The sequence below is a fragment of the Ambystoma mexicanum genome, chromosome 2p (genome assembly GCF_040938575.1).
Source record: "Ambystoma mexicanum isolate Mex_15411 chromosome 2p, UKY_AmexF1_1, whole genome shotgun sequence".
In the NCBI taxonomy this organism is placed as follows: Eukaryota; Metazoa; Chordata; class Amphibia; order Caudata; family Ambystomatidae; genus Ambystoma; species Ambystoma mexicanum.
Genome location: NC_090923.1, coordinates 1,278,356,906 through 1,278,370,373, shown reverse-complemented (window position 1 = coordinate 1,278,370,373; position 13,468 = coordinate 1,278,356,906). Strand labels below are relative to the sequence as shown.

General features: G+C 50.3%; 1 protein-coding gene across 4 annotated transcripts in view; it reads left to right on the top strand.

The window, feature by feature from the left end:
* SNX29 (sorting nexin 29) overlaps positions 1 to 13,468 on the top strand; it is a 2,314,491-nt gene that overhangs the window by 1,633,784 nt on the left and 667,239 nt on the right. For all 4 annotated transcript variants that reach the window (XM_069645593.1, XM_069645591.1, XM_069645595.1 and 1 more), the window contains one exon: positions 12,667 to 12,722. In XM_069645593.1, coding sequence (XP_069501694.1) covers positions 12,667 to 12,722 — 56 coding nt within the window. The remainder of the gene's footprint in view (positions 1 to 12,666; positions 12,723 to 13,468) is intronic.

The window sequence follows — 13,468 nt, the reverse complement described above, 5'->3', positions numbered from 1 at the left end:
GTCTGCTGGGTTGTCTGATCCTGGGCGGTATTCTACCTCGATGTTATATGGTTGCAGTTGCAGCATCCACTTCTCTATGCGGGCTGGAGGATGCGGGGCGGAGCCTCGGAATATTCTCTATGCGGGCTGGAGGATGCGGGGCGGAGCCTCGGAATATCGGGACTAGGGGCTTGTGGTCGGAGAAGACTTTTGCTTGTTTTCCTAGCAGGTATACCTTGAAATGGCGACACCCCCACAGAATGGCCAGGGCTTCCTTTTCGATGTGCGCGTAGTTCAGTTCGGGTTTTGTGAGAGCTCTGCTGGCAAATGCGATTGGGAATACTCTGCCATCTCTGTCTGTTTGGGTCAGCACTGCTCCCAGGCCAACCGGGCTGGCGTCGACAAGAAGCTCGGTCTGTCGATCTATGTTAAAAAATGCCATGGTGGTGGAAGTGGACAGGGTGTCTTTGATTAGTTGGAATGCCTGCTGGTGTGCTTCCGTCCACTCCCACTTTTGGTCCTTCTTGGTTAGTTCCCTGAGTGGGCTCGCAATGCTTGCAAGGTCGGGAATGAACCGTGAACAGTAGGTGGCCATCCCCATGAAACTTCTCACTTCAGAGGCGGATTGTGGTGGTTCAAATTCTTTTATGTCTTGTACCTTGGAAGGGTCAGGGGACACACCTGCTGCGCTGAATATGTATCCGAAAAAACATAGTTCCTTTTTGTTGAACTCACATTTTTCTGCATTGAGGGTCAGGCCTGCGTCTTCGAGCCTCTTTAGAACCGCTGCTAAGCGTCGATGGTGTTCGTCCTTGTTTGATGCGTATACTAGGATATCGTCGCTGATGTTGGTGGTCCCTTCGAGTCCTGTGATGACTTTGCGGATTTCATGCTGGAATACTTCTGCAGCAGACGATATCCCAAAGTTGAGTCTCTTGTACCTCATCAGGCCAAGATGGGACGAAAATGTTGTAATGTATCTGGATTCTTTGGATAGTTTCAGCTGGTGATAGCCAGACCGGAGGTCAAGTTTGCTGAAGATCGTCGCTCCCGTGAGGTCTACGATGAGTTCGTCAATGGTGGGAGTGACGTGGCGTTCTCGGCCGATGGCTATGTTGGGGAGCCTCATGTCGATGCATATTCTAACCGCTCCTGGTTGTTTCGGTTTCTGGGCTACTACCATCGGTGAAACCCACGGGGTTGGTCCTGACGTCCTCTCGATGATCCCTGCGTTTTCGAGCTTGAGCAGTTCCTTTTCTACGGCATCCCTCAGGTGGAATGGGATTCGTCTATGTCGTACTGCCTTGGGTTCGATAGTGGGGTCTATGTGGAGCTTGATGGTTCTCCCTTTGAGGCGTCCGATGCCCTGGAACAGCTTCTTATGTCGTCCTAAGAGGTTGTGTAGTTCATCGTGTTGCACACTGAATGCGAAGTGTATCAGCTTCAACTTTTCGGCCGTTTTGCAGCTTAGGAGGGTCTCGCAACCAGCATCTACCACGTATATTCGTGCACGGCAGTTGGCGTTATTGTGAGCAAAATTCGATTTAAACGACCCTTGCACTGGCAGGGTTTTTTTTGATCCATAGGCGTATAGCCTGACTTTCCTCTTGAGGAGCTCTGGTCTTGGGTTGAGTCTTTTGAACGCTGTCACGGGCATGACGTTTACTGTAGCGCCCGTATCAATGATTACTTTCAGTGGGTCTCCGTTGGAGAGGACTGTGCATGATGGTCTCCTCTTCCGGCGTGATTTGCGTGGGTCAACTGCCGATATTAGGTGTACTCGGTGTACTCGCCTTTTTCCTTTTTTCTTCCTCTCTTTGCCTTGCTTTTCGGGAGAGGAGTCGCTGTCACTTTCGTCGCTGTCGCTCGTGGCTCGGGATCTTTGTGATTCATCGACTGCTCTGGCTTTTCCTTTTCGCGTTTGTTGGCGGGATCCTCTGGGCGCGAATCTTCTTCGCGGTTCCTGTGTTTGCGGCGGGTCTGGGTCCTTGTCACTCCTGTTCGGCGGGTTCAGGCATACTGCGGCATAGTGATTCAGACGGTTACATTTCCTGCACGTGGATCCCCACGCCGGGCAGGATTCGCCTTTGTGCCATGGGCCTCCACACCATTTGCAGGTTTGATCTCGTCCTTGTGATGGGTGAGGTCTCTGGTTCTGTTTTGGGCGAGTGCTTTGTTGTCGGGAGATGGCTGCCACGTCTTCCGCGGGTCCGGGGTTGTCCAGCGGTAGTCTCTGGATGGCTGCTTCCATTACTGCCACCTGGTCTTCTGTTTGTTCGCGGAGTCGCGCCATCTCGAGGATGCGGGATAATCGTACATTTTTCTCTGAGAGTATCGCCCTCCTCAGTTTCTCAGAGGAGATTCCATTGATGATTTGGAGGCGGATGGCGAACTCCTCGTCGGGGAATTCACAGCCTACGGCCATTTCGCGAAGGCGAGCGTGAAATTTGTCCACTGTCTCTTTTTCTCGTTGTCGCGCCATGCAGAAATGGAAGCGCTCGTAGTCCGGGTTGAGGTCCGGTTTAAACATGTTGGTGAGCGCGGCTTTTGCTGCGGCATAGTTGGCGTCGCTTCCGCGGTTTGGTGTGGCGTTGAATAAGCGCAGGGCAGCAGATCCTATGTTGAGTAGGAGAAAGGTGCGCATCTTTTTGGGTACGGTGATGTCTCTTGCATCTAGGTGCATCTCAAACTGCTGTAACCATATTTCGCACCTGATGGCCGCTCCATTGGTGAAAGGGTCGAATGGCGGCATGAAAGTTGTTAGCGTGGGGTCAGTGCGCTCGTCGGTGAGGCTCCTCCTAGACGAAGACCAAGTGCTGGCCCCTGTTGGGCTAGAGGTCGGGTCTGACATGTTATGCCGCGCAGTGTTGCAGCGCTGTGCTGCTGTTTGCCGTATTGCTGCTGTTGGGCCCTGTGTTATGCAGGGGCGTGTGATCCCATGTGAGGTGTTGTCGGCAGGGCAGGCCGCGTATGATGCGTGGGCTTCGCAACTCACATGTGGCGTGGGTGCTGCTGATAGCTTGTTTCAGCTGCCGGAGCTTTGAGCCGCTGCTCCGTGCACAGCTGATGCGGGTGGGTTCCGATGAAAAGCAGGGCCGGCGTCGGTGCTTACCGGCTTCTTGATTTTTTTTTTTTCTTTTTTTTTTTTTTGAACGCGGGTCCGTGGATGCGATGGCTCCCTTTGATGTCGGGGCTCGCGAACCACTTACCGCCTCGTCGCCAGTGTGATGTCTACACCCGCCGGGACACGGGCGGGTGTAGGAGGTATGAGTAAGGCCTCGGGCAGAGGCGTGCGCTGCTACGCGATGCGCGGGGGCGGCGCAGAACAAAGGACACGACCACTCGCTTTGCTGCTTAAACCCGGACTGGCGTAGCCCCGCCAGTTCCGGTGATACCTTTATTTCTCTTGCTCCCCCGCTGTGTCACGTGACTCCGTCCGTCAGGACACGTGACACCACAGGTACATCGTAGTTTCAGGAATAGTCACTGTGGTGCTTTGCTATGAACAATGATATGGCCTGGCCATATAGTATGCAAATCAACACAGTATTATAGCAGATTCCTCATGCCAGACATGAAAGTAAAAAAATATATATATTGATGCATCGGAAGACATCATGCATTTACTACAATTTACTACAACACAGAACCTTCTGAGGGTCATTTCCATTCCGAACCAGAAACACCAACTGGTCAATGTGTCGACAATAATGGCATACTACTGTTATTAAGTGGTACAAGAATCTGCACAAATTATTTTGTTACTAACCCTCACTACAATGTGTAGTTAAAACATACCATTGTGTTTTGTTGCCCGTACGGGCTCATGTTTATTTTTTAAGGCCGTGTGGTTAGTTTTAGGCCTGCATTTTTTAGATGTCTGTCCATATATTAATTAAAGTTTGAATTTTGAATTTACTTTGCCAAATTCTGAGACCTCGTTCATTAAGCTAGTATTTGCTAAATCTAGCTTCAGCTGCAACTCGCACCTACTTCCAAATGCGTCTCTGAACAAGGGTAGCTTCTGACTCTCGTCTGTTTTTCCTATGTAATCTAGCATCTAGAGTCAGGCCCCCCTTAAACAAAAAAGAGGGTCCCTCTGCCCCAATTATCTCTCGCATGCAACATTATGCCATTTTAACATTAGGAGCATTGTGGGTGAGGAAAACTGGCGCAAAATTCCCTGGCTGGCTTATGTGAATGAGTCCATGCGCATCAACAACATTCAGGTCCTGTTCTCTCCTGAGGCATTGTTGTCAAGTAGTCAATTGAGAGCCCATAAGCAGGCACTGTGTCGGGAGGGCACAGGAAAGAAGGGTGAGCTTGGAATGCGCAACCTACTCTGACAGAAATCATGCGCTGATAAGCAGGTTCTTTGAGATCCAGCCCTACCTTCAGTGGAGCCCGAAAAAGAGGAAAAGATGACTCATTACACAGGCAAAATTTGACTGCTTATGGCTAAGGGGAAACATGGAAAAGTGATGCAGGTTTCCAAATAACCCCAGCTGCCCAGCCTGTGGGGCAGCGAGGGAAGACCTGAAGCATTTTTAACTGTTTTGTCTGGCTTACAGGGATGTTCGACGGACAACCATTTTGCAGGTGGTCAGGTTCACTAATATCCACAATATAGGCTGGCTTTACTTTCCCTTTTGAGGGCAGAATCAGTGCTGACAGCATGGACTCTTCTGTCATATCTGAAAAGAGCCAAGTACCTGAGAATTAGATTTTTACTTGAATAGAAATAGTTTTTAAGTTTTAAGAAATGTGATCTTAATAAGCCGTATTTATACCTATGAAATGTTCTGATAATGGTAATGTTGTGTTTAAGAGTTTGATGTAATGGTTATTGCTAATGCTGATTATGTGTATGTGATGCTTTTGTGTTTAATGGATGCACTAATCTGAATAAACATGTTGAACTGAATTTAGAATTATAAAGTTCCTTGGAGTCATTTTGGGCTTTCTCAATTCTAGTTTCAAATTAATCTTTTTTGGCTTGAATCACAGCTAATTTATATTTGTATGCATCCCTGCTAAATATCAATGTATCATCCTCTCCTTGGTATTTATTCCATGCATAAAAGATTTTCCTTTTACATGTCCTAAGAGTTCTCAGCTTGGCTGAGACCGAAGTATTAGATTTCTTAGGTGCCATCCGTTAGTTTGTAAGAGGGGCTAATGAGTTCATGGCATTCTTCATAGTCTCTTGGAAAGATTTAACAAGTTGTTCTGAGAAGTGCATGTTGGGTAGATGATTACTCAGAGGCAAAACAACATTGGTGCATACTATCTGGATTCACCTTCCTGATGTTTCTTAGGGTGACCCAGGGTCTGGCCCCTACTAAAGATTTTATTTTATTTGTATTCTCTGTCGGCCAAGCATTCTGCTTCCAGGAAGGTAATCCTCTCAGAAGAGGACCAAAGTTCTTGCGTTCCGGCAGGGCCCTCCCTAGCAGACTGGCTCTACTGGGACATCTCGGAGGGGCGACACGTGGCTGGTATGGTGGGGGGTTCGCCATGGAGCCCAAGTGGTACACGCGCTGGATCCATACAAACTTTCTCCAGTAATCCGGGGGAAGGTTACTAAGATTTCTTCGAATCTCTACTCTGGGTGACAGAGGGCGGGGAGGTGTGGACAAAGCATCTAGCCTCCTTATAAATGCAAATGGAGATAAATCTCAAGTTGGCCTCCATCGGGACATCCGGATCAGGCCAGCCATCTGGTCCAAGCATTCATTTCGAGGGGATTTGGTCCTCCGACGTATTCCATATCCATGACCGTAATCACCACAGCTGTGCTGCTTCGGAAAATCTGGATGTTAAAAGTAGGACGCACGACGCCCGTAGCCTCAGTTCCGTTTTTTCCGCAAGCATGTTCACTTCGGGAATCTCAGCGCGCCCCGACTCTTTGGAGTTTCTGTTGCTTTCTAGGTTCTTCGAACCTGTTTGTGAAATATTTCTTCGTGAAGAGGTCTACCTCGTCTTCCACATCGCGTCCGGGCTTTAAGAAGTGCGGGGACTGTGGGTCCAAGATGTCGGTCACAGACCCGCACGACGCCTGCCTCCTGTGCCTTGGGAAGGCCCATGACACGGATGACTGTGTCGAATGCCAGTCGCTCACGTCGAAAGCCTTGCGGGAGCGCAAGAAGAAGTTATCGGTAGGTAAGGTGTCCAAGCCCCGGAAGTCGAGGTCTGCAGGGCTTTCGTCGGATGACTCGAGGGGCGACTCTCCGCGTCGTCGTCGGAAGTCCAGTGGGTCTCAGTCCCGGAGTCGGTCTCGCCACTCCTCTGCCTCTTCCAGGCACTCCCGGAAGCGCCATCATCGGTCGTCCTCCGCCCGTCGACGGGTCGCTTACCCAACAAAGCATGCGACACCGGAGGAATGGGCTTCCTTCGGGAAGAAAATGTTGGCGATTCTCGAATCGAAGGGCACTGGTCCGTCCGCGCCTCCGAGTGGGTTCGGTCGTGATCAGCCAAGAGATGCCGCTCGCACGCCTTCGGGCTCGGGTGGTCGTCACGATTCGCGGGAAAGGTCCTGCACGGACAAGGGGAATCGTTCTCGGCATGCCTGGTCCAGGTCCCGGTCCTGGACGTGCTCGAGACCGCGTGAACCTATGAAGTCTTCGAGGAAGACATTGACGCCTCTGGCGCCAAGGTCGTCGACGGACTCTCTCGAGGCTCCGCCCCCGAGGAAGTCGTCGATGCCGTCGGCGCCCAGGATGTCGAGGAACACGCTCGGGGCTCCGCCTTCGAGGCCTGTGTTGACGCCGTCGATGCTGTCGGTGCCGCGTCTGTCGTCGACGCCGATTCTCCTGACGCCGGCGCCGATTCACTCAACGCCCTCGACGCCTTTCGAGGCTGTGTCGATGGGGGTACCCCGTGGCTCGGGGGAACCGCCTAGAAAGGCTCTGGCCAAGGTCAAGCATGGCTTTGGTTCCAGTTCTGTGCCTTCTTACCGCCATCTGGAGTTAATTTCAGAGGTGGATGAGGGCTCTGATGTTGGCATGGTGCCTGACACGGTGCCTGTCGAGATTCTCTCGGGCCATAGCCAGTTTGAGGACCTGAGGCAGTCCCTGCATGATGCTAGTGGGCTGGACACCTCTCCGGAGGTGGAGTTTTGTAGGCCTGAGCCTGGTTCTCATGCCGATTCTTCGTACCGGTGCCTTATGGCACAGGTCACCGAGTACTTAGGATGGTCTGCTCCCCCAGGGGAGTTTATTCAGGACGACCTTATGGATATCCTCGATATTGGTCCACCAACTGACCCGGTACTGCCGTTTCATATGGCTCTACAGAGGAGGGTGGTGGTGGCTTGGACTGCTCCGGAGAGTCTCCCGGCAGTGAGCAAGTCTTTGCCGCGAAAATACTACCCAGCCAGTAGTGACCCCCTGCTACTTGTCCAAGCACCCTACTCCGGAGAGTTTGGTGGTGCAGGCGGCTACGGCCCTGGCAAAGCAGGCGTCGTACCCTACCATCCCTCCTGATAGGGACGACAAGCGTTTTGACGGCTGGGCGAAGAAAGTGTTTTCTGCAGGGGGTATGGCGCTTCAGGCGGCCAACTCCATTTGTGCCTTGTTTCGTTTCACGCACACTCTGTGGAACTGTTTCCTTGGCGGCTGAACATATTCCCAAAGGGGATGAACGGGATGGCTTCCTTGCCATGGTTCAGGATGGCAAGGATGCCATGTGTGAGGCCGTTCAGTGGGGTTTGGACATGGCAAATTGCGTCAGCTGGTCCATGGCGGCGAGCACCGTGATACACAGGTTTGCATGGTTGCAGAAGTCTGGGTTTGCTCCTGATGTGCAGGCCCGGCTCCTCAACATGCCCTTTGACGGGGAACATCATTTTGGCAGCAAGGCTGACGAGAGCCTTGAGAGGTTGCAGACCTCGTTGGGCGCTGCAGTTCGACAACCTCTGCCTTTTCGTCCTAGGGGACAGCAATGGAGGGGATGTTCCTTTCGTTATTACCCATCCTTTGGTAAAGCAAGAGGAGCTGGCAGTCAAAGGGGCCACCGTAGGAGTGCCAGAGGTGGTAAACAAGGTACTCGAGGTGCCAAGGCCGCTCAGGCTGTTGCCTCTTTGCCACACCCGCTTCAGCTCAGTCATGAGGCCATTTCCCATGGTTCGACGGTTGGGGGGAAGGCTGGCGCAGCATCTTGCAGAGTGGCGCGCCATTACTTTAGATGTGTGGGTTCTGGAGATCATAACCCATGGCTACTGTCTTCCTTTCCGGCAGAGGCCTCAAGACAATCCACCGTGGAATCTCTCTTTGAAGAGTCCGGATCCGCTCCTTGCGCAGGAAATTCAATCCCTGCTGGAGAAAGGCGCCATAGAACTGGTGCCTGTAGCGGAGATGAACAAGGGATGGTATTCCCCTTATTTTTATATTTCCAAGAAAGACGGGGGCTTGAGACCCATCGTGGACTTGCGCGGTTTGAACAAACTCCTCAGGAAGGACAAGTTCAAGATGGTAACTCTCTCTCAAGTCCTCCAGGCCCTTCAACTTCAGGACTGGTTGGTGTCTCTCGACCTGAAGGACGCTTATTTTCATGTGCCGATCCATCCAAAGCACAAGAAGTACCTGAGGTTTGCAGTTGGCGACTCGCACTTTCAGTTCCGAGTCCTGCCGTTCGGATTGACCTCCGCCCGAGGGTCTTCACCAAGCTCATGGTAGTGGTGGCAGCGCACCTCAGGAAAGGGGGGATTCACGTCTACCCCTATCTGGACGATTGGTTGATCAGGGCGCGCTCTCCCGAGCAAGTCCTGGATCATCTGTCGGTCACCTGCCATTCCCTCCACAAGCTGGGCTTCTCCCTCAACTTAAAGAAGTCCCATTTGACACCAACTCAGAGGCTCCAGTACATCCGAGCAGTGCTCGACACATCCCTGGGGCAGTGTTTTCCTCCCCAGGTGAGGGTTCATCACATTCAGCAGATGGTGCACAAGTTTCAACTTGCCCAGACTCTACCAGCGTTCAAGTTCTTGAGACTGCTCGGCCTCATGGCATCCTGCATTCTTCTGGTGCCAGAGGCTAGGCTGCGGATGAGATCTTTGCAATGGGCACTCAAACTCCAGTGGTCTCAGTCCTCCGGCAGGATGTCGGACCCTGTTCAGGTGCCGTCTTCGGTCGCCCGGGACCTTCTGTGGTGGGCCGAAAAAGGCAATCTGATGAGGGGGCTCCATTTTGCCTGCCCTGGCCGGAGGTGACGAACGTGACGGACGCATCCCTCGCGGGATGGGGAGCTCATGCCAACGTGTTGACAGTCAGCAGTCGTTGGTCTCCGTCGGAGTCCAGACTCCATATCAATCTGTTGCAGCTGAGGGCCATCAGGCTAGCCCTGAAGGCTTTTCTGCCGACTGTGCGAGGAAAGAATGTCCTGATCCTGACGGACAACACGGTGGCCATGCACTAACTCAACAAAAAGGGGGGGGGGCAGGGTCACTTCCTCTGTGCAGGGAGGCGATGCAGCTCTGGTTCTGGGCAATCCAGCAGGAAGTTTCTATCTCGGCAGTTCATCTGGCAGGAGACGAAAACGAGACGGCAGACGCTCTGAGCAGGCAGAGCGTGATCTCTCACGAGTGGGAGTTGGCTCAGGAGATTCTCCTGGAGATCTTCGCCCTTTGAGGGACACCTCAAGTGGATCTTTTCGCCTCCAGTGTCAACCGGAAGTGCAAGAGGTTCTGCTTGCGGGAATTTCCTCCAAACGGAGCCTTAGGAGACGCGTTCGTGGTGGAGTGATCATTCCCACTGCTGTACGCGTTTCCTCCAGTCCCCGGAATCCCGCAAGTACTGCGGAGGTTACGGAGGTTCGGTTCCCGGATGATCCTCATTGCTCCGGCGTATGCCCGGAGGACGTGGTACCCGGACCTTCTCGACTTGTCCATCTGCCCTCCACGTCGTCTTCCCTACCAAGACGATCTGCTCTCACGGGAGGAGGGGGTCAAGTTCTCCATCCAGAGGTCAGGTCCTTCAACCTTCACGCTTGGTTTCTGAAAGGTTGAGGTATAAGGATTGGGACCGCCCTCAAGACGTGATGGAAGTGTTGCTCTCGGCCAGACGGCCAGCAACAAAGTCCCTGTACCGTTGCCCTTGGCGTAAGTTCTGTGACTGGTGCAGGGTTAAGAATGTGGATCCTTTGTCATGTGACATTCCTGTAGTTCTGTCTTTTTGCTTTCTTTGGCCCACAGGGGCCTGCAAGTGGGTACCGTTAAAGGTTACCTGGCGGCGCCGTCCATATTTAAGCGCTCGTCTGAAGAGTGTTCCTATTTTAAAATTCCTTTAATTTCTCAGTTTCTGAAAGGGCTCACTAATGTGTTCCCTCCGTCGCCTTTCCAGGTACCCGGTTGGGATTTGAACCTTGTTCTCAAGTTTCTGATGGGTGCTCCGTTTGAGCCTTTGCAGACATGCCCTTTGAGACTGTTAACTCTTAAAACTGTATTTTTAGTTGCGGTCACTTCCGCTCTCAGAGTGAGTGAATTACAGGCACTTTCAGTTAAGCCACCCTTCACTGTGTTTCATAAGGACAGGGTTGTCCTTAGAGTTCGTCCTTCTTTTCTTCCGAAGGTGGTATCGGAATTTCATTTAGGCCAGAAGGTTGTTCTTCCGGCATTTTATCCTCCTCCACATTCTGGTAAGGAAGAGGAGAGGCTCCATAGGCTTGATCCTAGGAGAGCGTTAAGCTTTTATATTTCACTCATGTTCCGGGTCAGAGTGGACGATCAGCTCTTCATTGGTTACGCTGGAAAGCGTTTGGGACAGGCTGTGACGAAACAGACTTTGTCTCGCTGGATTATTTTGGCCATCTCTTGAGTGTTACCGCTTGGCGGGTAAGGATCCACCGGTCGGCATACGGGCCCATTCTCCCAGGGGTATGGCTGCCTCTACTGCCCTGTGCCAGTGGCCCAGGAGGCAATACCCTGGAGGTTGAGGGGGTCCCTGGGTGGGGAAGGGATGCTCTAAACGTATTGGAGATTTGCAGGCTGGTGGGCCTCCCAGGATGCGCAGAGGCCGCTGCTGTGTTCTGTCGGCCAGGTGTCCTGCTCCCAGGAAGGTAGGCCTCTCGGAAGAGCGGCAAGGCTTTCTCTGGGCCAGAAGGGTGCCCCCGTCAGGCTGGATGTGCTGGGACATCAAGTGGTGTGCGGCGCATGGCCAGCTTGATGGGATTTTCATCACGGAGCCCGGTGGTATCCATAGCTGCCATGTTTCCCTGTTCCATGCATAACACCTTGAGCCAGTCCTGTTTTTCTACACTGCATGCTGGGACACATAGGCCTATCCTTACAATGGGAAAAAACGAAACTACAAGTTCCAGCATGCAATTGGGGAAAAAAACAGGACTGGCTTGAGGTGTCACACATGAAACTGAAAAACTTGGCAGCTATCTGGTATGTAGGTTGGACAACGGTCTAGGGTGTACATTGATCCATTCATGTATGTTGGTTGCTTTCCCAAAGTGCCAGTATACCTACCTTACCACTTTAATGAGGTTTGAGAGAGAGAGTGCAGGATAAATGTGTTGTCAGAGAGGTATAGTTTTAAAGAAATATGTTTTGTTGGCCAAAAGCTTTATTCCTAACCAGGGCTGCCTATTAACAAAGAAAGAGTAGTGTGCCAACCAGCTACCTGGTTATTCCTCCCACAGAACCCTACTTGTTTGTGCCTGTGCCTGTGCCCATGTTCTTTTATTCACTTTGTTCTTGTGCCCTTGTTTTGTTTATTGTTGCCATGCAACTAGGAATCATGCTGTGAAATGTTATTTAGTAAGAGGGTGCCACTTTTGAGAGAGGTTTAGAGTTGGTATTGTGGGTAATGTCATTGCTGCTACTTTTGTTGAACAATACACCCCAATACAGAACATAAGATTGACTAGTGAGCAGCAGGAAAAGGGAGGTTGGGGGGAAAGTAAGGGGTTGAAAGAGTGTCTTTTCATTTATGCCTAGATCAAAGTCATGCTCTTGAAACCAGTTATGCTTTAAAGTTTGCATTATTCATATTTTTCATTTAGACCTAGATACGAGTATCCAAGTCATGGTAATCTGCAGTCCATTAAGCATATTTGGTAATGTGCAAGTGTAGACAGAATCTGTGAATTGGGGGCCACCCTGTCAGTGATGGCCTACCATATGCAAGTAGTAGGGTAGCTGTTTCTTGAAGGAGAGCCGTGTTTACCATCTACATTTGAGCACTTCCATTCTGAGTTAACACTAATTCATTCAACATCTTCAATACATTCCTGGAAGGCCAGGTGTAACATGAAAACCTTAGGCATGAAATGATTTTAAATGAAAAAAATACCCTTATTACACGCCATGTACAAACCTGTACGTGCACGCACACACTCACAGGCATCGAGCTACTATGTTCTGCTGATGTCTATTTGCATGAAAAAATCTAATACCTGTTTTCTGTGATTCCCATTAGTTCTTTATTTCTTGAAAATTACATGCTCTTAAGTACAGCTATGATTATCTCAATAGGCACCAAAGCTTTTGCGCAAAGTTAATTCGGATCTTTCCCAGCTGGTGCGTTGATCGACACAAGTATAATTTTTCCCTTTGTTGTTTTACAAAACAAGATTTTATGGCTCTTATGAATGCCTGATGGCTTAACAGTCATTCCTATAAAACAGCTTGCATAATTATATGAAATATAACAAAACTAATACATGTTGTTATTGTTATGGTAGGTTCCTGGGGATTTGAGTCAAACATCCGAAGACCAGAGTCTGTCAGATTTTGAAATGTAAGTTTACAGCAAGCATATCTTATAGACTTCAAACCGAATTTAGAACCTATTTTTTACTTTCAGTGTGTAGTCTTTTATCAGATGTATTGATATAATGTTGATAATTGTTTTAACTGATTTGTTAATCTGGTCCAAATGATTCTTCCATATTGCATATTCTTCTGTATTGTTACTTACACTGCTCTCTTATTATTTTTAGTAACATATATACATGTGTGCATACACGGATTGAAATTAAGATTTGCTAAGTAGGAGCTAAAAGCAGCTCCTCGGTATTGTGATGAATCCTGTAGAGTCATCACTGATTCCCTAACGATAGTCTCCTCCCATGTGGCCAGGGGAAGGCAACCGCTACCTGATCCTGACCCTGGGGTTGGTAATATGAGAGAGGCTCACATGGGATTGGACGGCTGTTGGGGAGAAAGGGTGGGTCCATCTGATGAGTCACAGTATTGGTCCCTTCCTACTGAGGACAATCTTATATTACCTGAGTTCTTGATAGTCTGTTGTTACCCCACATATCCTCCTTTTTATGGAACACAGAAAAACACCAGAAACAGATGTTATGCGTCTGTGGTGTATGTTGCAGGTATGAAGGGGATTTTGTGTAAAGTAGTTTAAATGAAGGAGTTTCTAAGTACAACTCCTAAAAAACCTTGTTTTAGAAATCCCATACACACTAGGGACTTCAACTCCCACAAGGCCTCAAGTACTGAGACGAGGAAGAGGAGGAATGAGTTGAT